The sequence below is a fragment of the Aotus nancymaae genome, unplaced genomic scaffold (genome assembly GCF_030222135.1).
Source record: "Aotus nancymaae isolate 86718 unplaced genomic scaffold, 86718_ANA_hifiasm-v0.15.2.pri h1tg000089l, whole genome shotgun sequence".
Taxonomy (NCBI): Eukaryota; Metazoa; Chordata; class Mammalia; order Primates; family Aotidae; genus Aotus; species Aotus nancymaae.
Window position 1 is genome coordinate 14,425,460 of NW_026988504.1, and position 26,072 is coordinate 14,451,531.

At 47.1% G+C, this 26,072-nt stretch overlaps 1 protein-coding gene and 1 pseudogene across 5 annotated transcripts in view; one reads left to right on the forward strand and one right to left on the reverse strand.

Annotated features, from left to right (window-relative positions):
• Positions 1–26,072, reverse strand: part of ARSG (arylsulfatase G) — a 144,145-nt gene that overhangs the window by 18,128 nt on the left and 99,945 nt on the right. For all 5 annotated transcript variants that reach the window (XM_012453838.2, XM_064369322.1, XM_012453839.3 and 2 more), the window contains 2 exons: positions 24,731–24,811; positions 9,483–9,591 (listed from right to left, as the gene is read on the reverse strand). In XM_012453838.2, the coding sequence (XP_012309261.2) occupies positions 9,483–9,591; positions 24,731–24,811 (190 nt within the window). The remainder of the gene's footprint in view (positions 1–9,482; positions 9,592–24,730; positions 24,812–26,072) is intronic.
• Positions 14,191–14,308, forward strand: LOC135271752 (5S ribosomal RNA; annotated as a pseudogene).

The window sequence follows — 26,072 nt, forward strand, 5'->3', positions numbered from 1 at the left end:
AGTTTGAGATGCAACACCAAAACTAGCACAAATTTCTTTTTCCTTCTTCACAATTTCCTGATAGGAGATTCATTCTTGGTGGCTTACGCCTGTAATCTCAGCACTTTGGAAGGTCAAGGGGGCGGATCACTTGATTTTGTTCTCACATGAACAAAATCCACCAAAATGTGAATAATGGCTGAACTATGGCCATGTGAACAATGGCCAGTTTGAGACCAGCCTGGGCAATAGGGCAAAACCCCATCTCTAACAAAAAAAAAAAAAAGAAAAGACAAAAAAATAGAAGATTCATTCTCATCATAGATCTTAATAAGCACATAATTTCTTTTCCTTTCCTTTTTTTTTTTTTTTTTTGACAGGAGTCTTGCTCTGTCACCCAGGCTGGAGAAGCAGTGGTAAAATCTTGACTCACTGCAGCCTCTGCTTCCAGGGTTCAAGCAATTCTCCTGCATCAGTCTCCTAAATAATTGGGTCTACAGGTGCATGCCATCATACCCAGCTAATTTTTGTATTTTTAGTAGAGATGGGTTTTCGTCATGTTGGCCAGGTTGGTCTCGAACTCCTGACCTCAAGTGATCTACCTGCCTCAGCCTCCCAAAGTGCTGAGATTACAGGCGTGAGCCACTGGGCTCAGCCTTTTTTCCTTATTAAGTCAAGAACTTTCACCTTTCACTTAAAGGAAGCACATTTCAGCTTCTCTTTGGCATATTCAAATCGCCAGCATTACTACTCTTGCACGTTAGGGCCATTAGTAAGTAAAAATAAGTGTGACTGGAACATAAGCACTTCTACACCTCGACAATCAATCTGATAATGAGATGGCTACTAAGTTACTACCAGGCAGGTAGTGTATACAGTGTGGACCCACCAGACAAAGGGATGACTCATCCTGAGTATGACGGGACAGGACGGTGCAAGACTTCACCACACTCCTCAGAATGTGCACAATTTAAAACTTACGGCCAGGCACGGTGGCTCACACCTGTAATCCCAGCACTTTGGAAGGCCGAGGCAGGTGGATCGCCTGAGGTCAGGAGTTCACAACCGGCCTGGCCAACGTAGTGAAACCCCATCTCTACTAAAAATACAAAAAATTAGCTAGGCATGGTAGCACCTGCCTGTAATCCCAGCTACTCGGGATGCTGAGGCAGGAGAATCGTTTGAACCCGGGAGGCAGAGGTTGCAGTGAGCTGAAATCAAACCATTGCACTCTAGCCTGGGCAACAAGAACAAGACTCCATCTCAAAAAACAAAACAAAAAACTTATATTCATTTCTATAATTTTTCATCTAATAATTCTAGACCATGGTTGATCACAGGTAACTAAAACTACAGAAAGTGAAACCATGGATAAAGGAGGACTGCAGCATTGGTGCCAGCTTCAGGTGGCTGTACGCATGAAACACACATGTAAGGCACAGAGAAGACCTGGCACTCAGGAAGTACTCACTGGATGTTTGTGTTTTATTATTATTATTATTTTTTGTATTTATTTTAGTAGAGACGGGGTTTCACCATGTTGATCAGGATGGTCTCGATCTCTTGACCTCGTGATCCACCTGCCTCGGCCTCCCAAAGTGCTGTGATTACAGGCGTGAGCCACCGCGCCCGGCGATGTTTGTGTTTTAATGATTCACAAGGGTAATCCCTGCAAGCCCATCTAAGAACTGAGGGGTTCTACCTGTCACCAGCTTGGTGACAGCCATTCGCTTAGAGGAAACAGTGTGGGACGGGTGTCCACAAGAGAATATTCACTGCATTTTCCATTGGGTGGATCTCCATATTATAAAAGATATAGTTTTTGTTCAAAATGCCATGATATGTGAAACATTCCACTATCTTTATTTTAGCTCTTTTAGTTCATTACAAAATAGTGAATGCCACCAGGTGTGGTGGCTCACGCCTTAATCCCAACACTTTGGGAGGCCGAGGTGTGTGGATCACCCGAGGTCAGAAGTTTGAGACCAGCCTGGCCAACATGGTGAAACCCTGTCTCTAGTAAAAATACAAAAACGAGCTGAGTGTGGTGGCAGATGCCCGTAATCCCAGCTACTTGGGAGGCTGAGGCAGGTGAATGGCTTGAACCTAGGAGGCAGAGGTTGCAGTGAGCCAAGATCCCACCACTACACTCCAGCCTGAGTGAAAGAATGAGACTCCATCTCAAAAAGAAAAAAAAAAGTGAATGTTTATGGTAGAAAAAATGAGAGCATCCAGAAATATAAAAGAGAGAATACCATACTGAGTCCATCACCCAAAGGCAGCCATTGTTCATATTTTAGTGGATTTTGTTGATGCGATTTTTTAAAATTCATACGGTACAAGGTTACTCTACCTACGGCACATCTTCCTCCAGCCTGTTGTGCTCATGTTGGGGGAAAACAAAAGTCTTCAGCAAGAACAGAGAGGCTGCTCCTTCAACAGAACCATTTATCTGATGACCAGGCCAACTGGAAGTCAGCGGGGCTTACTGAAGGCAGGAGGGCTGAGCTAATGGGAAGCTGGACTTCCCCACGAAAGAGGCCCTGGTTGCCCTAAGGCTGCGCGCAGCAGCTGACTTGAGGTTTTTGCATGCACCATCCACTGGGAAGCCTCCAGGGCGACAAATCCCCACTTTCCTCAGTCTGATATCTGGAGGGCTGCAGAAAGGACCTTCCCTGAGGCTCTGTCTCCTGTTAGCCACTTACTTCTGCTCTCCAGGGCTCTACCTACAACCTCAGGCAGAATCTCTCCATTGACTACAGTACAGAGTGTTTCTCTTTGCCTTTGGCTCTCACATTCCTTGGAGCTGATGGCTTATCTCTTGAGATACAAGCTCCAAGACCTGGCATTCTACTCCAAGGCAAAGTCAAGAATGCAGACTCAGCACTCGCAGAGCATGGAACAGGCCAGAAACCTGTCCAGAGTCCAAGGTTCCCGCCACAACCCGGAAAGCAAAGAGGACCACAAACCAGTCTGAAAAGGCTGCGGTGGTTTGGAGCTGTTTGCTCGAGTTTTCTCGAAATTGTGCCCCTGAGAAAGATCAGCGTCACAGATGGGTCAAATCAGTCAGCAAGAGAAACAGGATCTGCATTCAATGTTGGAAAGTATTGTATATTTTCTTTTTCCATGTGATTTCTCCCCACTACTCTATCCTGAGGTTTAGCATCCTAATTATATATTACTGAGTCTAATGTTCACGGAATCCTAATGTCTCAGACTTTGGCAAGAACTTCAGAGGTACCTAGTCCACACGGAGCACAAAGAAAACCTCTCGCCCATGAGAAAAGCTTCAGTACGTCCGGTGACTCAGGCCACTCAAGGCAGCCCCGTCCAGATTTGGCAAGCTTGGGCTATGAAATAGTCCTTCCCTAAGTAACAGAAAAAGCCAAGACCCTGAGGTTAGCCCTGGAAGGGGAGATGGTCCTTGGCACAATCAGCCCAATGCCACCCCAGGGCTGGGCCCCCAGCCTACGTGTGAACTTGGAGAAAGCATCTGCCCTACTAAGGGTACCAAGGGCACCCCAGCTACTCCAAACCTCAAACCCCACCAAAGCAATTGGGCCTGGGAGTCTTTAAAACCTCGGAGAAAGAGATAAAATCAATAGAAACCTATACTTTGAAGTTTCCTGTGTTCATTTGCTTGGCTTTTGGCAGAGCCACATTTCATGGGACCTAGGCACTTCTGCCTTCATGGGTTTTTTCCTCATTTTTTTTTTTTTTTTTTTTTTGAGACAGAGTTTCACTCTTGTTACCCAGGCTGGAGTGAAATGACCCGATCTTGGCTCACTGCAACCTCCCCCTCCTCGGTTCAAGCAATTCTCCTGCCTCAGCCTCCCGAGTAGCTGGGACTACAGGCACGCATCACCATGCCCAGCTAATTTTTGTATTTTTAGTAGAGACGGGGTTTCACCGTGTTGACCAGGATGGTCTCGATCTCTTGACCTCATGATCTACCTGCCTCAGCCTCCCAAAGTTCTGGAATTGTAGGTGTGAGCCACCAGGCCTGGCCTATTTTTTTTCTTTTAAAGAGGGTCAGGCACAGTGGCTCACCCCTGTAATCTCAGCACTTTGGGAGGCTGAGGCGGGTGGATCACCTGAGGTCAGGAGTTGGAGACCAGCCTAGCCAACATGGCAAAACCTGTCTCTACTAAAATTACAAAAAAATTAGCCAGGCATGGTGGCGGGTGCCTGTAACCCCAGCTACTTGGGAGGCTGAGGCAGGAGAATCACTTGAACCCAAGAGTCAGAGATAGCAGTGAGCCGAGATCACACCACTGCACTCTAGTCTGTGTGACAGAGTGGGACTCCATCTCAAAAAAAAAAAAAAAGATTGCTTTTTCTTTCCTATGGCTCCAGCCAACCCAGACTCTGAAGGTTGTTTGTAGAAAGGGTGTATATTTGTGTTCTTATCCAAAGAGTTGCTGAAGCAACTTAGGAGTGGAGATGGGGGCAGTGGCGAGGAGGATGCAGAAAGTCCTGGCCTGCTGGGTGGATCATTTTAGGTCAGGAGTTCAAGACCAGCCTGGCCAACATGATGGAACTCCATCTCTACTAAAAATACAAAAATTAGCTGGGTGTGATAGTATACACCTGTAGTCTCAGCTACTCGGGAGGTTGAGGCAGGAGAATCACTTGAACCTGGGAGGTGGAGGTTGCAGTGAGCTGAGATCACGCCATTGCACTCCAGCCTCAGCAACAGCCTTGAGACTCCATCTCAAAAAAAAAAAAAGGCCTGGCCTGCTGGACCCCAAAGTGTGCAGGTAAGGGATGGGGAAAGGGGAGTGGAAGATCCACAGAAGAGTTCCTTCCAGAGGGACCCACATGGACTTCAGGACACATAGAATGGGAACCGAGGTGCTGTGCTGGGCAGCCCTGGGGTGGAAGGCATCCCAGGATGAAGGCAGGGGATGGAGAGGAAGGGTATTTCCTAGAAGCTGAAAGCATTTTATCTGGAAAAAAGATAGATCTGATCTGAGGACAGGAAGTGAGAAGCAGGAGGGGGTTGCTCAGGGATGGATTGGAGGCACTTGGACCTGGACAAAGAGGGAGGCTTTGTGTTCGTCTCCCGAGTGAGGGCGCCAAGAGAACTTCCTCTGAAGAAGAGGAGGGGACAGGGAACAGCAGGGATCATCCCTCGGCCATGAGAGCAGTTCTTTCTTAGCACTGAGCTGTAAATTTCTTTCTGCATTTAGTTTTAAGTTTTTTCCTGCATTGTTCTTCCCTGTCATTATCCCCGAGAAAAGTGAGGGGCCCACCCCTTCCTGGTCTCAGCCGTGGAGATGTGAGGGGCAAGCCTATGCTCACATTTGATGGGCAGCTTCCCTGGCACCCTCATCCACACGCGGGTCCCTCTTAGAAGCCAGCATAGCCCCAACCACACTGGTTTCAGGGAGAACTGGGGTCCCAGGGGTCCCAGAGCATCAGGGGATGCCACCCAGCAAACCAAGCACGTCTTACAAAGTAAAGAGAGTTGCAAACAGTAGGGGTGGGGGTGAGACCACCTCCCCACCTCCCCCAACCGCCACCACGCACTCCCAGATCCAGGTAGGAGGAGAGGGCTTAGAAAGGGGACTTGTGGTTAGGCCCTGCCTGGAGGTGACACCAAAACCACAGAACACTGCTGTGAGCAGCACAGCCTCCTCGCAGCTTCTACTTCCAAGACCTGTGCCTTGAGACAGGCCAGAACCAGGTGAATCCCTCTTCCATATACCTGACTGTCTTTCAGAGAGCCACGAGGTAGCCCGGAGGATTACCTGTTCTCCTGGCTACACAGCAGCTTTAGCTGTTTTTCACATGAGATTGTTTCAAGTCCTTTTTGCCATTCTGGTCACCTCATACTTACCCCGGTTCATCTCTGAAGGATTGATCCTCATTTGGAGCAGACATGGGGTCTCCCAGCTCAGAGGCAGAGCAGGCCCTTCCCCTTCTTGTAGATGGCTAAGAGGGCTTCCGCTAAAGCCATAGTTCTCAGCCGGCATGAGTTCATCCTCCCCAAGGACATTTGGCGCTGCCTGGAAACATACTGACTGTACTACTTAGGAGGTGGGGTGGGGACACGATTGGCATCTAATGGGTAGAAGCCAGGGCTGCTGCTAAACATCCTATAATGCACACAGGACAGTCCTCCAAAACAAATAATGATCCAGCCCCAAATGCTGACCACGCCACGGTTGGGAAAGCCTGCAATCGCAGTTTTAGGTGAAAATTTCTGAAACGTTTTCACATGTGCCGCCAAAGCCCCGCCCTCCTGAAGGTAAGAGAGCCCCTAAACAAAAAGCTTTCTGCCTAGTCTGCTTGTGGCTGCCACCACCCCAGTCCCTGGAGTAACGATTGAACCATAGTTGGACACGGCAATAAATATTTGTTGAATAAATGCATTTTCCCCATTCTGTACTTGTGTCTTTGGAGGCAGGTCATGTGCAAGGCCTTTCTCTCATCTTATGACATAACCCAGATGCACACTGAATATTAACACTGGTTATCTCTAAAACCACTGGGATCAATGTGAATGGATCCCCCACACTTTCTCTTTCACTTTTCTGTATTCATATTTATATCCACTTGACTACTCTCTGATGCTCATAATTCCTCAGGGCCTTGAGGATATAGGTTTAAGGGACTCTGGCTTTAGCTCTTAGGGGCTTAAGGGACTTATCTCTGATCTGAAAGATCTCTATTCCTCAAGAAATAAAATGAGAGTAGGTGATATGCAGTCTAGGCAGGGGGTGCCAGGCTGGGTTCCCAAAAACATGAAGCATTAGCATCAGTTTCTTGAATTTGGATCATAACACCACAAGGGAAAGAGAAACGCACACACACAGCCTGTCCAGGCAGTAAAGAAACTCCGCCCAAATTTGATTTACATGGATTAACATGGGAAACAGCAAGAGGGTAAATCTATTGAGGTAAAACTGGCTGGCTGAAATCCAGCCTAATTTAACCAAAAGCTATCCGTGGCTGGGTGTGATGGCTCAAGCCTGTAATCCCAGTGCTTTGGGAGGCTCAGGAGGGAGGAGTGCTTGGGACCAGGAGTTCAACATCAGCCTGGGCAACATTAAGAGACCCCATCCCAGCCAGGTGCAGTGGCTCACACCTGTAATCTCAGCACTTTGGGAGGCCAAGGCGGGCAGATCACGAGGTCAGGAATTGGAGACTAGCCTGGCCAACATGGTGAAACCCCGTCTCTACTAAAAATACAAAAATTAGCTGGACATAGTAGTGGCTGCCTGTAATCCAGCTACTCAGGAGGCTGGAGCAGGAGAACCGCTTGAACCCAGGAGGCAGAGGTTGCAGTGAGCCGAGACCATTGCATTCCATAGCAACAGAGTGAGACCCTGTCTCAAAACTAAAAAAAATAAAAAGAAAGAGACCCTGTCCCTACAAAAAGTTAAAAAATTAGCCAGGCATAATGGCGCATGCCTGTAGTCCTAGCTACTTGGAAGGCTGAGGTGGGAGGATTACACAAATCTGGGAGTTCAAGGCTGCAGTGAGCTATGATCTTCACACTGCACTTCAGCCTGGACGACAGAGTGGGACTCTGTCTCTTAAAAAAAATTAATAAATAAAATTATATATATATATGTGTAATATGTGTGTGTACACACACACAAACACATATATACATATATTAGGTTGTTGCAAACGTAATTGCAGTTTTTACTACTAAAAGTAATGGCAAAAACCACAATGACTTTTGCACCAACCTAATGTATCTCCCAAGAGCCATGATATGGTGTATTGGTATTGTCCTGGCCAAATTCCAGGGGCCCTCAGGCAGACACTGCCTTGTACCCAGAACTCACTGCCTTTGGGCCACCAAACCATCCCCTCAGTCAGTATCTCCTCTAAGGCCCTACATTATCAACAAGATGAGTCCGCTTGATCATGGTTGACTGTAGGTGCAAACGCCATTCTCCAATGAGAAGCCACTGCTTGGCTGTCTGTGATGTAGCTTGAGAGATGGCTGAGTTGGCTGTGCATGTGCAGTCCAGCCGTGAACACTTGGCCCCTCTTGATAAGCACTTTGACTACACCAAGTCAGCCCTATAAAAAGCAGCCTGCCTGGCCCTTTTCCCAGGCAGTCTGACATCACAGATTCCAGGCTCCGCTGTTGTTGTCACACCTGCTAGTACCCGCTGACAGCACGCTGCCCCCTCCTGGCTGTACAGGGCTGACCCGGAATTCCTGGGGGCCCCACAGGCTGCCAGGCATCATGCCCACCCACCCTATACTTTGGCCCTCAGAGCTGTTTACTCTTTTCTCCTGGGCTTGAGTCTCTCCCCTCCTCCCCGTTGGATCTAGGGAAGTCAGAGGGTGCCGATGAAGCTTGCTTGCCTCTACTCAGCTGTGTTCTTTACACCAGAACTCATTGGGCTAATGGCAAAGAACCTCTGGAATTAGGAAATTGGTCTTTAACCAGACCAATTTTTTTAGCACAGGAATGCGCACACAGTTCTACGGAGGGTCCCCCTTGTTAGTGAACACAGGGCAGAACCCAGAGAGGAAGGTCCTGTCTGAATTAGTGCAACGTCCCCAGCATAAGTCATGGTTCCACAGCTGGGAAGATGTTGCTTTCACATAGACGCTGCACAGCCAAGTTCTTTGCAATGGAGATGGCCTCCTGCATCTGCCTTACTGCGGCAGTAAGAGTCATGGTGAGACATCACATTTACCTGATGTGATGGGTCTGCATGAGTTACACAGAGAGCTTCCTTCTAATAAAGGAAGCACCCAGAGACTCAGCTCATTGAGAAGCTTCATGGCCAGAAGTAGGAAGAATGTCTTCACCTAAGGATTCATTCTTTCCCTAATGGCCTAGAGGGGCCACCTTTCCGCTCCACCCTCCTCCTGGGGAAGTGGACATCTGGACTCCTTTCTTGGGCCCATCTGATTGCTAGAGACTAGTTGACTTCTCACAGTCACCCCTAAGACACATGCCTTAACCCCAAGGATTGGATAATCAGAGCTCAAATGATCTATTCCCTCTGTCAGCTTGGCCCAGGCTGAGAGGGGAGATGCTGCTGCTGCCATCTTTTCTGTGGCTTTCTCTCACACAGCCAGGACCCAATGCTGATGTATGTGAAACTAACCAACCCCTTCTCCACTCAGGCATTATTCCCAGAAGATGGCTTGAGTCCCACTTCACTGTTTCTCCCTACTCTCCTCTCTTGTCCCCTCCTCTCCCTTCCCCTGCCATCTCTTCCTTTCCCTTCTTTTTAGAGATAGGGTCTTGCTATGTTGACCAGGGTAGTCTCAAACCCCTGGCCTCAGGCAATCCTCCTGCCTCGGCCTCCCAAAGTGCTGGGATTACAGAAGTGAGTCCCCACACTTGGCCCCACTTCACTATTACTTTCATAGCTTCTACAATCAGAGTCTTAGAAGTGTCTGGGAATGCCTGGCGAAGGCCAGTGATGAATGACCTTCCTGAGGCTTCTAGCCACCCATGCCTCCATGACTTTTCTTGCTCTGGACCCCAACATCTCAAGGTAGTTTGGGTCTCATACCTTAACAAGGCAGTGCTGGTGACATTGACTGGAACTCTGCCAGGCCAGTAAGCCAGCGCCGGGACACGGTGCCCTCCTTCCCAGGTGGTCTGCTTAGCTGGACTTCCCCCTGTGAGAGGAAGGGAGATAGCTGGTTCATCCATGGTGGTAACTTGAAACTTCTTTTCAGCTAGGAGACAGTCTCTGGGAGAACGCCTCTCTGAGTTTCCAATAACCCCAACAAAGGAATAACTTTTTGGTAACCAGCTATTTTCCTTGACTAGCTAGTATATTTCAATATATGCTTTTTATTTTACTGGACTTCAGATGTAAAAAGTTGCCTCACTCTACTGAATCACCACATTTTATTTTCTTCATAAGACCTTCCCCACTGTAAATTATTTTTGTTTATTGATTTGCTTGTTGTGTGTCTCAACACATGAGACTTCATCAGTCTCATGAACCTAAGACATAGAGGGGCTTAAAAAAATCTTTGTGGAATAAGTGAATTTCTCCTCCTAGTGATCATAATGTGACTGTCTGTTTAGGATGAAGAAATACAACTATTAAAGAAGAAGGAAACTTCTCCAGCTATTTGATCTGCTCAACATCCAAGAACCGACCTGGCATGGATTTTATGGCTTTATTTTGTTTTGCTTTGCTTTGTTTTTCCTTGAATTAATGAGTTGTTCCGATGTTATGGAGACGGTGTCCGTAATAGCTCCAACCTCTTGCCTCTTGGGGGAGGTAAGAACCAACTACGTGCAATCTATGAATTTCCACTTTGGCAATTAAAGGAATTATTTTTGTAACCATTAAGTCAAAAGTGACCACCAGTATAATGATGGCCAGCGGGCTGGAAGAGATGAGGTCATGTTTGATGGAAACATCCTGAATACATGTTGGGTTGCATTAACCACGACCATCCCACCACCCCCACACACATCCCACCCTCATCCTGGTTGAGCCAAGGGCCAAGGATCCCACAAACTTAGCGTGTGCACAGCCTTTCCAAGGCAAGTGCTGTGTGTGGCTCACACACACTGCGGTCATGCAACTTCCCTTTGTTTGGCTGGTGTGAATAATAAAAGCAATTATGTGGGGAGGAGCGTGGGGAGGAACAAGATGAAGGCTTCTGTCGCCCTGTACCAGCACTGCTACAAACGGAACCTTTGATGTCCCTGGCCCAGCACACCACACCGGAAATGCTCAGCATTCTTGGGACTTTTTCATAACCAGCTTTGGAGTCCCTCAAGTTTTGAAGTAAGAAACAAAACACAAAATAACTTACATCCTATGGACTGTTTATATTTAAGGGCGTGGGGTTCGAAAAACCAATTGGAGTCTCTACAGGCTGAGTGAGACGTCTTTTGATCTAGCCCAGCATTGCTCAAGTACATCCTTCCTATCGAGAGCCACGTCTCCCATAAGTACATATCGCTCCCTCCAATGTGTTTGCACACTTGGAACAAAGAACCCAGAACCGCAGCAAGCATAAAACGCATTTCCACGTGGCTTCGGAATGTATGACTTACGCTTCAGCTTAGGGCCAAAGAGCAGGGAGGAAGCATCCTCTCAAAGGCATGTGATGGGGCTCTGTGGATACTTCCACCCCCATGGGGGCATCTTTGGAGAAGTTTGGGGTATGGGTGGGTGAAAACAGGGAGCCTGTTTACATGCATGACCATGCTGTATAATATTCAAATAGTCTTGTTTAACCTTTAAGGCCAGATGCTAAGGAAAGATCAAGGCTTTAGTTCCAGGAAACAAGCCATTAGCTCTGCCTGTCAACCAGAAGGCAGGAGCTGTGGGTCTGCATTGGGGTGGGTAATGACACCAGGGTTGGACACAGGATTTGGTCTCTGCCTCCAGGATGTTTCCAGAAGGGTAAACTGACCTTTAATTAGTAAATTTGCTAATCGGCCTTCACTACTAGGGATTCTTTCTGTTCGCCACAACCTTTTGTGTTGCTGTCTTGTAGGTGACTGACTTTCCTAATGCATTCTTCAGAGAAAAACATTTCAATGTGCTTGTCTTATTTCAGCAAAGGATTGAAAGCTGGAGGGGTTTGGAGGAATCTGGCTAGTTATAAAGCAGGTATGGTCAACAAAGCAGACCATCTCCTTGCAAAAGATTCAGGAATTAGGAGAAAGAAAAAGACTGGCTGAGAGAAGCCCCCCAGTGTGGTCACTTAAGAATTAATTCCCTCTTTCTGCTGTAGAGACTACTCGGCTGGTGCAGGCTACACCCTGGGTTCTGGCTTTCACGGGAAGACACAATTATATATGCCAGTCATGCAAATGATCACCAGCCCACAGACCTTGTATTCTAAAGGGATTTATCTTAAAAGAGTCTAGAGTGTGAACAAGAATAAACATTATTTATGTATCACCCATAACACAGATACCGTCTTGCTATAAATCCCAAATTCTCACTGGTACTGCTAGCAGCGGACAAAGCTTACAAAGATCTGACCAGGGTTGTGTAGTCTAATTATGAGACGCATATGCTTGTATCAAACAGACCTGTTGTATTTTACCTGCACCAGCAAAGGCTGAATTCTAGCATAGCTACTCCTGATCCCCCAACAGTCTTCAGAGATACCTGCTCCCACTAATGGATAGTTATTTGAAGTTAAACATATTAATAATAAGAGCAATAATAACATCCCCTATTTATCCAGCTGTTACTAAGTACCAGGTTAAGTGCTCCTAAGCATAATAATACATGCTTCCGGCGTTATCTCACTGAATCCTTATGACAACCTCTCAAGTTAGGCGCTGTTATCCCCATTCTTTCAATGAGGAAAGCAAAGCTCAGGGAGGCTAAGTAATTTGCCCAAAGTCGCATAGCTAGGAAATAATAGAGCCAAGATCTGAATGCCAGTCTGACTACACAGCCAGCACCCTCACTCGCTAAACCTTCTAGGGCAGCGGTTCCCATTTTGAATATATATTAGAATCACTAGGCGAGCTTTTAAAAAATGCCCATGCCAAGGTCTCTTTCCCAGAGACTGTGATTTAATCGGCCTGCAGTGAGACTTGGACATCAATATCTTCTAAAACTCTCCTGGGGATTTAGTGTGGAGAGCACCCATTCCCAAAGAAGGAGGGCAAGGGGCAAGATCCAGAAGAGAACACAGCACATTTCAAAGTGAAATGTAGCTTATGGTCGTCGTAACCACAGGCTTTCTGTTACCCATGCCTTTATACCTTTATGCCATAGCATCATAAATATGACCTTATAGATAGTCCATAAATGAAACTTGTAATCACTTTTCAATTTCAAACACGATTCATTCATTTAGATAAGCCTCCATACTTTGATCAGGCACTGGCGCATTAGAAGTGTCAGTTGCCTTCGGCTTTCTGTCGAGAAATGCATGTCTTATAGCCATGAGAATGCATTTCTATGCACTTGTGGTTACTTATGACTCTAATTAAAGCAGAACCTCTTACTTAAAGCAATAAATATTTAGCCACAGCAACCAAAATATAAACAAAACCATGATTCATGAATTTGCTTATTTGTGCTTCTCTGGGTACGGAAGTGAAGTGGTATTTTATGATGCATCAAGACAGGGGCAGGCCGAGGAAGACTCACCACGGCCCACGCGGAGGAACAGTGGCCTTTCTTGGCTGGGATCCAAGGACCACGTTTCACTGAGTCAGAAGGGCAATGCAGCGAACAAGGAAATTCACAAATTTCTCCATACAGAAGAATCACCAGAAGAGATCTCATCTAAGATATGGATTTCTGGGTCCTATCCCCAAGAATTCTAATTTAATAAGTCTGGGGTAGGGCTCTGATTCTAGGTAATTCTGATGTCAGTGGTCTGAAAACCAGAGGTGAAGAAGTATTCAAGGAATAATTAGGAGGATGCCTTTGGGGGCAGGCAGGTCTCCAGTGCCACCCCTGCCAACCATGTGGCCTTGGGCAGAATTCAAAATCTCCTTCAGTCTCAATCATCTCCACCGGGAAGCAGAGAAGTGATTGTACAGTTGACCCTTGAATAACACAAGAATTAGGGTACTGACTCCCGAGCAGTTGAAAATCTGGGCATAACCTTTGCCTCTCCTAAAAGTTAACTACTAATATCCTTAGGTTGACCAGGAAGCCTTATCAATAACACAATCAATTAAGACATATTCAGTATGTTATTTGTATTATAAACTGTAGCTACAGAAAAGAAAATGTCAGTAATAAAATCCTGGCCAGGCACAGTAGCTCACACCCGCAATCCCAGCACTTCAGGAGGTCAAGGAAGGAGGATGGCTTAAGCCCAGGAGTCTGAGAACAGCGTGGGCAACATAATGAGACCTTGTCTCTACAAAAAATAATAAAAAATACAAAATTAGCCAGGTGTGGTAGTTCCAGCAGCTTGGGAGTCCTAGCTGGTAGTCCAAGCTACTTGGGAGGCTGAGGTGGGAGGATCACTTGAGCCCAAGAGGTTGAGGCAGCAGTGAGCTCTGATTACATCACTGCCCTCTAGCCTGGGCAACACAGCAAGCAAGTGAGAGAGAGGAGAAGAGAGAGAGAGGGAGGGAGAGGGAGAGAGAGAAAGAGAGAAAGAAAGAGAGAGGGAGGGAGGGAGAGAGAAAGAGAAAGAAAGAGATGGAGGGAAGGAGGGAAAGAAAGAAAGAAGGAAGGAAGGAAAGAAAGAAAGAAAAAGGAAGAAAGGAAGAAGGAAGGAAGGAAAGAGAGAAGATCAGAAGAAAGACAAAATATAGTCTATGGCCACACCACACTGAATGCACCGGATCTTGTCTGATCTCGGAAGCTAAGCAGGGCCGGGCCTGGTTAGTACTTGGATGGGAGAACACCTGGGATACCGGGTGCTGTAGGCTTAAATAAAAATAAATTTAAAAAAAGACAAAATATATTTCTGTTCATTAAGTGGAAGTGGATCATCATAAAGGTCTTTATCCTGGTTGTCTTCACGTTGAGTAGGCTAAGGAAAAGGAGGAGGAAGAGGAGAGGTTGTCTTTTGCTGTCTCAGGGTGGCAGAGGCAGAAGAACATTTATGTATTAAGTGGGCCCACACAGCTCAAATTCATGTCATTCAAGGGTCAACTGTACTTATAGGGTTGTGGGAACAGTTATCTAAGATAGTGCACATAAAGCTTTAAGCAAGGGACTTCTGAATAATGCCTGCCAGAGAAGTGCCAATCAAATTACCTATAAGGAGGAAATAGCAGAGATCACAACCTCTGACAGTTTGGTTTGGCATGCATAGTATTTTTCTTTTAACTAATGCTGAATGTCATTAGACAGAGCCCTCTCTCCAGTTTATTGAGTTCTTAACACTGCCATGACTGACAAAAACCAACATTTGTTCCTTTATGTCAACCTCCTGGCCCACAAAAGCACTTGTGACTGGCTGGAGTGCCTGTTCCGAGGAGTGCACATTCTAACAACCTTCTAAAGAAGCAGGCTTTCAGCCCAGTGCAGTGGCTTGCACTTGTAATACCAGCACTCTGTGAGGCCAGTGCAAGGAAGATCACTTGAAGCCATGAGTTCGAAACCAACCTGGGCAACAAAAGAGACCTCTCTGCCCCGTATCAAAGAATAAACAAATTTAAGTTTCGGGCACGGTGGCACACACCTATAGTCCCAGCTACTAGGGAGGCTGAAGCAGGAGGATTGCTTGGGCCCAGAAGGTCAAGGCCGCAGTGAGCCATGACCACACCACGGCACTGCAGCCCGCACAACAGAGTGAGACCCTGTCTCTACAAAAATGAAATAAAAATAAAAGAAGGAAGTAGGCTTTGTTTCTAAATGTAGTATGTCCCCTTGCTAAGGATGCCTGCAGTGTACTCGTTTTCTAGAAACACAGGGCAGCCTGGCCTCTATTCAGACCCAGGACTCTGGCTGGCCTGGAGTGGCCCTGAGTATGGGATGAGGACATTCCACCAAGCCTGGTGGCCGAAGGCCCAGAAAGAGACACAGTTTGACTTCCTCTGGGTCCCTATCAGTGGGCCCTGTCCCCAGCCAGGGCCAACAGCCAGAGTCCTTTATCCCTTGCTCTGTCACCCCACAGCACCTCTGACTTTTCCCCACCCCACCCCCCACCCTAAACTGGACAGAAGGCCCAGGATGTAGAGACTGCTTCCCAGTGGGAAAGGTTATGCAACAACCTGATAGCATCAGATTACAAACAACCAAGGTCTCCCAGAAGCCGGAATGCCAAATTCAACAGAATGTTTCCTCATCACCAAGGGGGAGGAAGGAACAGTTCTGCTCTTCAAATAAAACAAGAAAAGATTGTCCAGACAGAGGAGCAGTCAGTGAAGGGAAAAACAAGGTGTCGGTTCTGTCCCGGGTAGGAAACAGGTCTGACATGGACAAGGGAGGGTGGCTGTGGGGGGACGCAGGCCTCCTGGACCAGGCTGCGGGCTCAGACGCAGCAGGGGTGTCTGACTCATGCCCTTCTTTGGGAGAAGGCAGGGCTGCTTTGCTCTGCCCCCGCCCCTGTTCCGTGTCTCCTCGTCCCTGCAGGGCACAAGCCAAGTGGAGCATTCTCAGTCCACACGCACGGGGTGAAAAGATGACTCCAGGAGACGCTGCCTCATCCCATCAGCTGAGCTGGGCGGCTTGGCCAGGAAAGGAAAGGGAAGACAAGCAGGGGGGTCTGGGGGCCCTGAGAACAGGGAAGACAGCGCGTGGCCTGACGCAGCAGCCTGGCTTAGGGGAGAAAGTTGCAGGGCTCCGGGTACTGTTTGTCCTAATCCGTTGCGAAAACATTGACCGCCTTCTCTCTTTCATTTGCTCTTGAGTCTGGCCCCCCGTACCATGAGCCGCGCAGACATTCCACTGATGGGAAACTGGGCGAAGAGGAGCCGGTGGCCAGAGGGACCCCAGCCCCCTTGACTCACAGGATGTGGCCACCTGCCGAGCTACATGCGGGTCCTGGCTTCCCAGAGCCCCAGCCGCATTCCAGGCAGAGAGGAATAGTTAGGTGACAGGAAGCTGCTTTGGAGAATGAGGAAGGGGAAGTGTTTAACCCCAGGCAGCAGCCTTTCAGGCAAAGTTCACCTTCGAACTCCCAAGAAAAGAAGGGAATGGCCTCTAGCCCCAGCCCCATCATGAATTCAAGTGCTGTCACCCACAGATCCCACATCAGTTAGTGGGAAGTTAGTGGGAAGGCCTTGCTCCAAAAAAGAATGTTATCTTGAGGTGCCTGAAATTCAGCTTCAGAACAAAGTTTCCCAAGAGACCCTGAACAACTTTTTTTTTTTTTTGGAGATGGAGTCTTGCTCTTGTTGCCCAGGCTGGAGGACAGTGGCAAGATCTCGGCTCACTGCAACCTCTGCCTCCCGGGTTCAAGCAATTCTTCTGCCTCAGCCTCCCGAGCAGCTGGGATTACAGGAGCATGCCACCATGCCCGACTAATATTTTGTTTGTTTGTTTGTTTGTTTGTTTTGAAACAGAGTCTCACTGTGTCGCCAGGCTGGAGTGCAGTGGCGTGATCTCGGTTCCTGCAACCTCTGCCCCCTGAGTTCAAGCGATTCTTCTGCCTCAGCCTCCTGAGTAGCTGGGCCTACAGGCGCGCACCACCATGCCTGGCTAATTTTTTGTGTTATTAGTAGAGACGGGTTTCACCATATCGACCAGGCTGGTCTCAAACTTCTGACATTGTGATTCACCCGCCTCAGCCTCCCAAAGTGCTGGGATTACAGGCATGAGCCACCGCGCTCGGCCAACCCTGAACACTTTTAAAATTATCTGTATGTGATTTAAGTTGCCCGGTCCTTTAGCGGGAGAATATTTTTCAGGGTGTTTGCCGATCCCCTTCTAATGCTTCTATGGGTGGGATCCTGTCAGGCCAGGAATAAAGAAATTGAGTATAATGGAGGTTATCCACCAGGTGCAGAGGCCAGGTGCAAAGCTGGGAGCCTCCCTGGCAGTACCCCCACTGATTCTCCCAACAGTCCATGGAGAATGGTCCACGACCCCACCCGACAAGAAGAGGATGCTAAGCCCTGAGCTGAGTCAAGATTCAAGCCCAGCCTGAGATTCCAAAGCCTCCCTGCCTCCCAGAGATACCGAAAGGTTCAGACTGTCACAAGGGCTAGAGACTTTTTCCTGGACAATTATCAGGTTCAAAGGTGCAAGATAGAATTTTCCAGGTGGCTGAGCAGTTGGATATAACAAAGTGTCCATAAGAGCAGTCATGTGACTTGGGGAATGAGTCAGTGATGGTCAGAGAATGTGGGCCCCTCCATTGCTGGCTGGCCTTGGGGACATCCTCCATTCTTCTTGGCCTCAGTCTCCTTATTTGTCCAATAAGGTGATTGGAATAAAGATCGCTAAAGTCAGCCAGGCACAGTGGCTCACGCCTGTAATCCCAGTACTTTGGGAAGCTGAGGCAAGCCGATTACCTGAGGTCAGGAGTTCAAGACCAGCCTGGTCAACATGGTGAAACCCTGTCTCTAATAAAAATACCTGACATGGTGATGGGCGTGGTGACATGCATCTGTAATCCCACTCAGGGAGGCTAAAGCAGGAGAATCACTTGAACCTGGGAGGTGGAGGTTGCAGTGAGCCGAGATCACATGACAGAGCAAGACTTTTTTTCGAAAAAAAGAAAAAGATGGCCGAGATCTTTTCCAATTTTGGCATTCTTTGAACTTGGAATATTCCTGGAGATTTTGTCACTGGCTCTTCTCTCACTGGTCATTTTTGGATCAGTGGAAATGAGACTGGCACTTGCCCTTCTATTTGTTCTTAGTTCCCAGATATGAGAGGAATCTTTTTAAAAAATTGAATAGTATGCTGGAGGGGAGTGGAAATGGTGAGCAACTGTTTAAAAGATATGGGGTTAAATAAAATAAATACATATATATATTAAAGCTAAGCATAGGCCAGGTGCAGTGGCTCACGTGAACCTGTAATCCCAACATCTTGGGAACTAAGGTAAGAAGATTACTTGAGCGCAGGAGTTTCAATACAGCCTGGGCAACATAGCAAGATCCTGTCTCTACAAAAGAATTTTAAAAGGAAAAGAAAAAGGCATGGTGCATGCCTGTGGTCCCAGTTACGAGGTGGGAGGATCACTTGAGTCCAGGAGTTTGAGGCTGCAGTGAGCTATAATGGCACTACTGCACTCTAGCCTGGGCAACAGAGCAAGACCCTATCTCAAAAAAAAAAAAATGTAGCAGCGGGGGTGCAGTAGCCCACTCCTGTAGTCCAAGCTATTCAGGAGAATGAGGTGGGAGGATCTCTTGAGCTCAGGAGTTTGAGGCTGCAATAAGCTATGATCACGCCATTGCACTCTAGCCTGGGCAACAGAGCAAGACCATATCTCTAGAACATTAATAAATAAATTAATTAAAGGATAAAGGATTTTCTTTGGGGGTGATGAAAGTGTTTTGGAACCAGACAGACGTTGTGATCGCACGATATTGGGAAGTGCTAAATGCTACTTAACCGTACAACTTAAAATGTTAATTTTATGTGATGTAAATTTCACCTCAATATTTAACATTAAATAATGTCCCTCTCACTCTTAAAATCTTTCCACGGTTCCACATTTCCTTAGAATAAAAGCCGAACTGAAAAGACCTTTGAACGCTGGCCCCATCTCTTGCTATTCTCTTTGGTCCCCACAAACTCCAGACTCATAGACACGGGGACAGCTCCAGGGAGCAGCTCCTACTCCCTGCTGTTCCCACCCCTACCCAGGTTGCTGCCCTCGCCCAGAGGCTCTTCTCCTGCCAATCCCTGGCTGTCTCCTACTCATTCTTCAAAATGCAAATCACCCCCAAGGAAGCCTATTTGCTGCCCAAGATGGTAGCCACTAGCCACATATAGCTACTGAGACTTGAAGTATGACTGATGACCAAGGAATTAAATTTTAATTGAATTGTATTAATTTTAATTTAAATAGTCATATGTGGCTAGTGCCTGGCATACCAGACTGTGTAGCTCTAGGCAGGTGGTTCTCAAAAAAAAAATTTTTTTTTTTGAGATGGAGTCTTGTTCTTTCACCCAGGCTGGAGTGCAGTAGGGAGATCTCGGCTCATTGCAACCTCCGCCTCCTGGGTTCAAAAATTCTCCTGCCTCAGCCTCCCGAGTAGCTGAGACTACAGGCACGTGCCACCATGCCTGGCTACTTTTTGTATTTTTAGTAGAGACGGGGTTTCACCATATTGGACAGGCTGGTCTCGAACTCCTGACCTCGTGATCTGTCCGCCTCTGCCTCCCAAAGTCCTGGGATTACAAGCATGAGCCACTACGCCTGGCCGGTTCTCAAATTTTAACCTGCCTTGTCACCCAAAGGACTTGTTAAAACACAGACTGCTGGGACCCATCTCAAGTGTTTCTTATTCTTTTGGCCTGGGGTGAAGCCCTAAAATTTGTACTGTTAACAATTTCTCAGGTGGTGCTAATGATGCTGGTTGGGGACCACACTTGATAACCATTGATCTAAAGTTGAAAGTTCTAGACTCAGATGATTCTAGACTCATTATTCTGAATGTAGATGTTCTGGACTAGAGGTTCTCAAACTACAGTCCCTCGACCAGCCACATCAGCGTCACCTAGGAGCATCTTAGAAATGCAAAACCCATCAGCAGCCCAGCCCTCTTGGGTCAGAAATGTATGTTAGCAAGATTCCCAGGGGACTGTCTACACATTAAAATCAAAGAAACACTATTCCACACTGTCATTCCTTGAGGTCAGGGCTTTGTTGATCTTTGTATCACCAGCACTGAGCATAGCTCCTGGTACACAGTAGGTGCTCAACAAATAGGAGGAATAGAAAACAGTAGGCGCTCAACAAATGATTGCAGGAGGAAGGAAGGAAAAGAGATGAAGGTTGCACAGCTATTAAATGTATTTTTCTTTCTTTCTTTTTTTTTTTTTGAGACAAGAGTCTCACTCTGTTGCCCAGGCTGGAGTGCAGTGGTGTAATCAGCTCACTGCAACCCCCTCCACCTCCCACGTTCAAGCGATTCCCTTAATTCAGCCTCCTGAGTAGCTGGGATTACAGGTGCCCATCACCATGCTTGGCTAATTTTTGTATTTTTAGTAGAGACGGGATTTCACCATGTTGGCTAGGCTGGTTTTGAACTCCTGACCTCAAGCTACCCTCCTGCCTTGGCTTCCCAAAGTGCTAGGACTATAGGCATGAGCCACTGAACCTGGCCAGCTAGTAAATTTATTTCTCATTATTCCTTCAAAGAATGGGGCCCAGTCCACATCCTTAAACCTGACTCACTATTTTGAAGCTGCCTCATAAGGGGAGAAAAGATCAATAAGGCAAATTCTCAGATAGGAGATCAGCAGGTTTTCTCCAAGTCACAGCTCCCCACACGGAAGCCCCTTACTTACAGATCTTTCCCCCTACATCCATGGTCTTCACACCTTCTGGATTTTAACCTTGGGGCTTCTGAGACCAGGCTATTCTAGGCTTTATTTCTTTTTTTTTTTTTTCAATTGAGACGGAGTCTCGCTCTGTCACCCAGGCTGGAGTGAGGTGGCACGGTCTCAGCTCACTGCAACCTCTGCCTCCTGGGTTCAAGCTGATTCTCCTGCCTCAGCCTCCCAAGTAGCTGGGATTACAGGTGCCCGCCACCATATCCAGCTGATTTTTGTATTTTTAGTAGGGATGGGGTTTCATCATGTTGGCCAGGCTGGTCTCAAACTCCTGACCTCAGGTGATCCACCCAACCTCAACCTCCCGAAGTGCTGGGATTACAGGTGTGAACCACCGCACCCGGCCTATTCCAGGCTTTCTAACTGATCACTGAAGATGGCGGTCTGGCCCAAGGGTGTCCTAGGTACAGAAAGGAGGAATTGTAATCAGCTAATACAACAAACCATTCCCAGTGTATGCTGTATTTCTCTAGGCTCTTGTTTCTTGACACACCTCCATCTACCTCCAGTCCTCCTTAGCATCTTCTCTTGATCCAACTCTCCAGAAATCAGAACTAAATCACAGCATTTTTGAACGGAAGAGAACCAAAAAGATCTATATATATATATAGAGAGAGAGTGAGAAACATCAATATTCCAAGTGATAAAATAGTCTGGTCACTGAGAAGGTTAGTAGGAGGCGGTACTCAGCTCTCCTGACCCCTGACTCAAATTTCCAGACACGAGATATGGCCACAGTCCAGTAGCTACTTGCTCCTAAAGTTCTCGGGATGTCTGATCCAAGAGATATCAGGTTAAAGTGGAAAAATAAAAATGATCATGGCTGAGCATGGTGGCTCATGCCTGTAATCCCAGCACTTTGGGAGGCAGAAGAGGGTGGATAACTTGAGGTCAGGGATTCAAGGCCAGCCTGGCCAACATGGTGAAACTCCATCTCTACTAAAAATGCAAAAACAAAAACAAACAAACAAAAAATTAGCTGAGCATGGTGGCGCGCACTTGTAATGCCAGCTACACGGGAGGTTGAGGTGGGAGAATCACTTGAGTCTGGGAGGCAGAGGTTGCAGTGAGCCAAGATCATGCCACTGCACTCCCTGGGTGACAGAGTGAGATCCTGTCTCATAAATAAATAAATAAATAAGTAATCAGCATTTCCTTCTCTGCACGAGACTCGAAGTGCACAAATGCATCAGTTTCTAGGTAACTACAACTATCCTGCCAGACTAATATGGTGAAGGGAGTGTTAGTGGAGACCCCTGGAGACAGCTGAGGGCCATAGCTGAGGACTGAGTTTGACAGCAGGGAAAACAGCCTGATACGGTCTGCACCCCACCCAAATCTCGTGACGAATTGTAATCCTCAGTGTTGGAGGAGGGGCTGGGTGGGAGGCGATTGAATCTTGAGAGCGAATTTCCCCTTTGCTGTTCTCATGATGGTGAGTGACTTCTCATTAGACTTGGCTGTTTAAGAGTGTGTGGCACCTTCCCCTTCCCTCTCTTCCTCCTGCTCCAAACATTAAGGATGTGCCTGCTTCCCCTTCACCTTCTGCCATGATTGTAAGTTTCCTGAGGCCTCCCTAGCCATGCTTCCTGTATAGCCTATGGAGCTGTGAGTCAATTAAATCTCTTTTCTTTATAAATTACCCAGTCTCAGGTAGTTCTTTAGAGCAATGTGAGTTTATTTGATCTCTTGGAGTATTGGTGTTTCTATAGATAGATAGGTAGATAGATATAGATAGGATGGATGGATGGATGGATGGATGGATAGATAGATAGATAGACAAACCTTTTTGGATATTAGTCTGTGGACTAATACACAGTCCCAGATCTAAAATTCTGCCCCACATATTCCTCAACTGGGGAAATCTTGCCAGGCCCACCTCTGAACCCCTTGGACACAAACATTGTAATTTCTTTATGAAACAAATAATATCAGTTAATTGTGGGGGGAAATTCACCCCTTAAACTCTCCTTCCTCTGCCCAGAGGTAATTTCTGCTGTTTTGTTACCCTTTATTGACTCTCTCAAGATTTTTATGAGACTACATATGATTTTTTTTTTTTTTGAGACAGTTTCGCTCTTGTTGCTCAGGCTAGAGTGCTGTGGTGCGATCTCAGCTCACTGCAACCTCCGCCTCCCGGGTTCAAGCAATTCTCCTGCTTTAGCCTCCTGAGTAGCTGAGATTACAGGCCGCCCGCCACCATACCTGGCTAATTTTTGTATTTTTAGTAGAGACAGGGTTTCACCACATTGGCCAGGCTGGTCTCGAACTCCTGACCTCAGGTGATCCACCTGCCTTGGCCTCTCAAAGTGCTGGGATTACAGGTGTGAGCCACCATGCCTGGCCAATTATTATTATTATTATTATTTTTTTTTTTTTTTTTGAGATGGAGTTTCGCTCGTTACCCAGGCTGGAGTGCAAAGGCGTGATCTCAGCTCACCGCAACCTCCACCTCCTGGGTTCAGGCAATTCTCCTGCCTCAGCCTCCTGAGTAGCTGGGATTACAGGCATGCGCCACCATGCCCAGCTATTTTTTTGTATTTTCAGTAGAGACGGGGTTTCACCATGTTGACCAGGATGGTCTCGATCTCTTGACCTTATGATCCACCCGCCTCGGCCTCCCAAAGTGCTGGGATTACAGACGTGAGCCACCGTGCCCGGCCCCCAGTTATTTTTATATAATAAAATCATACTTTACATATTGTTTTGGAACCTGCTTTATTCATTGAAAAATATTTCATGTAAATGTTTCCGGTCAATAAATATGTATCATTTTAGTGGTTCTTTATTCTTTTAAATGGAGGAATAATAATTTCTTTAAGCACTGTATTTTTACTAGACACTTGGGTTATGTCCAGTATAAAAAAAATTCACTGCAATGAGCATCCTTTTTCGTACGTCATGGAGCACTTGCCTAATTATTTCCTTAAGACAAATTCTTACAGGAGGAATTGATGCATCAAAAGACATGCACATTTTTCAAGCATTTGGTCCACATGTCAAACTGTCCCCAGCGTGGCTGCACTCTCAGAAAGTGAGGTCCTTGTGGGAAAGCTCTCCCAGAGCAGATGGGAGCTGAGTTGGAAGTTGAAAGATGTTGAAATAGAGACAGAGGCAGCTGTGAGAAGCAGTATGGTATAGCAGGGCCATACTGCTATACCATACTAAAAACACAAAAACAGAAACAAACAAAAAATTAGCTGAGCGTGGTGGTGCGCACCTGTAACCCCAGCTACACGGAGATTGAGGTGGGAGTACAGCAGGGCCATCCTGCTGCTCACAGCTGCCTCTGTCTTTGCCAACTTGAACTTCAGTGGCAAACCTGGCTCCCTCCTCACAAACTGTGTGACCTTGGGCAAATTACTTACCCTCTCTGAGCCTCTCTCTTTCTTCATCTGTAAATGGAGCTTATGACTACCACCCTTCCACTATTATAAGAATTGGAGACAATGTGCACTAAAGACCTTGCGGAGCTGTGCACTAACCTTTTCCTGAATGGCTGAAATAAATTAATGGTTGAATGGATGGAGGGATACATTTTTTAAAAAGAAAAGGAAAAAGGAAGAAGGAAGCAAGGGAATGGGATGAAAGTAAAGACAAAGTGTATTTGTTGAAAAGTTCACAACTGCCTTGGGAGAGGGCTGGTCGCCTTGGGAAGTTCTAGAAGGAAAGGAGAGACAGGGATGGGCCAAACTGAGCAGACGTTTTCTCCGTCACAACTTGTTCCTTATTCTCTGGGTGCTGGTGGCTGGTGAGCAAAGGTGTCCCTGTTTCATGATGATGCCCCTAAAGCCCAGATATGAGCTGTCCCCTCCCAGAGGCAGAATCCCACACCCCAGCCTGGGCTGAGCATTGCAGTGGGCTCCATCAACCGCACCTGAGCCCCTTACCTTGACGAGTCTGCCACAGTCCAGTGAAGGGACCCACACTGCCCGCTAGCTCACACTTCTGAGCCCATGGGCCATTGTCTCCTAGAAACCAGAAAAAGCGTAATGGTCACCAGGCTGGTTGGACACTTTTGCTGACTTTCCCACTCAGGCCCTACATCCCTGTGCAGAGCAGGGACCAGACAGGAAAAGGACTTATAAAGACAAATATGGGCTGGGCACAGTGGCTCACACCTGTAATCCAGCACTTTGGGAGGCGGAGGGAGGCAAGTGAATCACTTGAGGTCAGGAGTTCCAGACCAGCCTGGCCAACATGGTGAAACTCCTTCTCTACTAAAAATACAAAAATTAGCTGGGCGTGGTGGCAGGCACCTATAATCCCAGCTACTCTGGAGGCTGAGGCATGAGAATCACTGGAACCCGGGAGGCAGAGGCTGCAGTGAGCCGAGATCGCTCAGCCTGGGTGACAGAGCAAGACTTCATCTCAAAAAATAAATACATACAAACATACATACAAATATGATTCCCACTCATGAAGAACAACCCTTGATATGAGGCCTGTCTCTACTGGGCTTTCAGACACAGGTGGTCTTTTCCTGTCCCAGCCCAGCCCCATCGTGAGTCCGTTGCCTTCTATTCCCTTGCCCTTTTGTAAGGTTTCAACAATCTCATTGCCACTGTCATCAGCCTCAGCCCAGCGACTGTTTATTGAGCATCTATTATATGCTCAGTGTTTCACATACATCATCTCCTAACCCTCCAGCATGCTATGGAGTAGATTCTGTTATTAGCTTAATTTTGCAGATGAGGAAAAGGAGGCTTGGAGCAACAGTAGCGTATAGATTCAAACCCTATAGGATTTGGTTTGGGTCTCTACTTGACCCAAAAGCAGTGCCCCTCCCTCTTTTTTTTAGACAGAGTCTCACTCTGTTGCCCAGGCTGGAGTGCAGTGGCATGATCTCAACTCACTGTAACCTCTGCCTCTGCCTCCGCCTCCCAGGTTTAAGCGATTCTCCCATTTCAGCCTCCCAAGTATCTGGGACTACAGGCATGCACCAATACGCCTGGCTAATTTTTGTATTTTTATAGAGACGGTGTTTTGCCACATTGGCCAGGTGGATCTCAAACTCCTGACCTCGGGTGATCCACCTGCCTCGGCCTCCCAAAGTGCCAGGATTACAGGCATGAGCCACCATGCTTGGCAAAAGCAGTGCTTTTAACCGCTGCTGTCGTTCCAGATGGAAACCAAAACACGCAGTGCATGTGTGTGGCTTTTAAAGAGGCCACTAGTGCAGCCCACTAAGGCCACTCAGCCAAAAGACGTGACACGGGGAGTGGCAGCAAC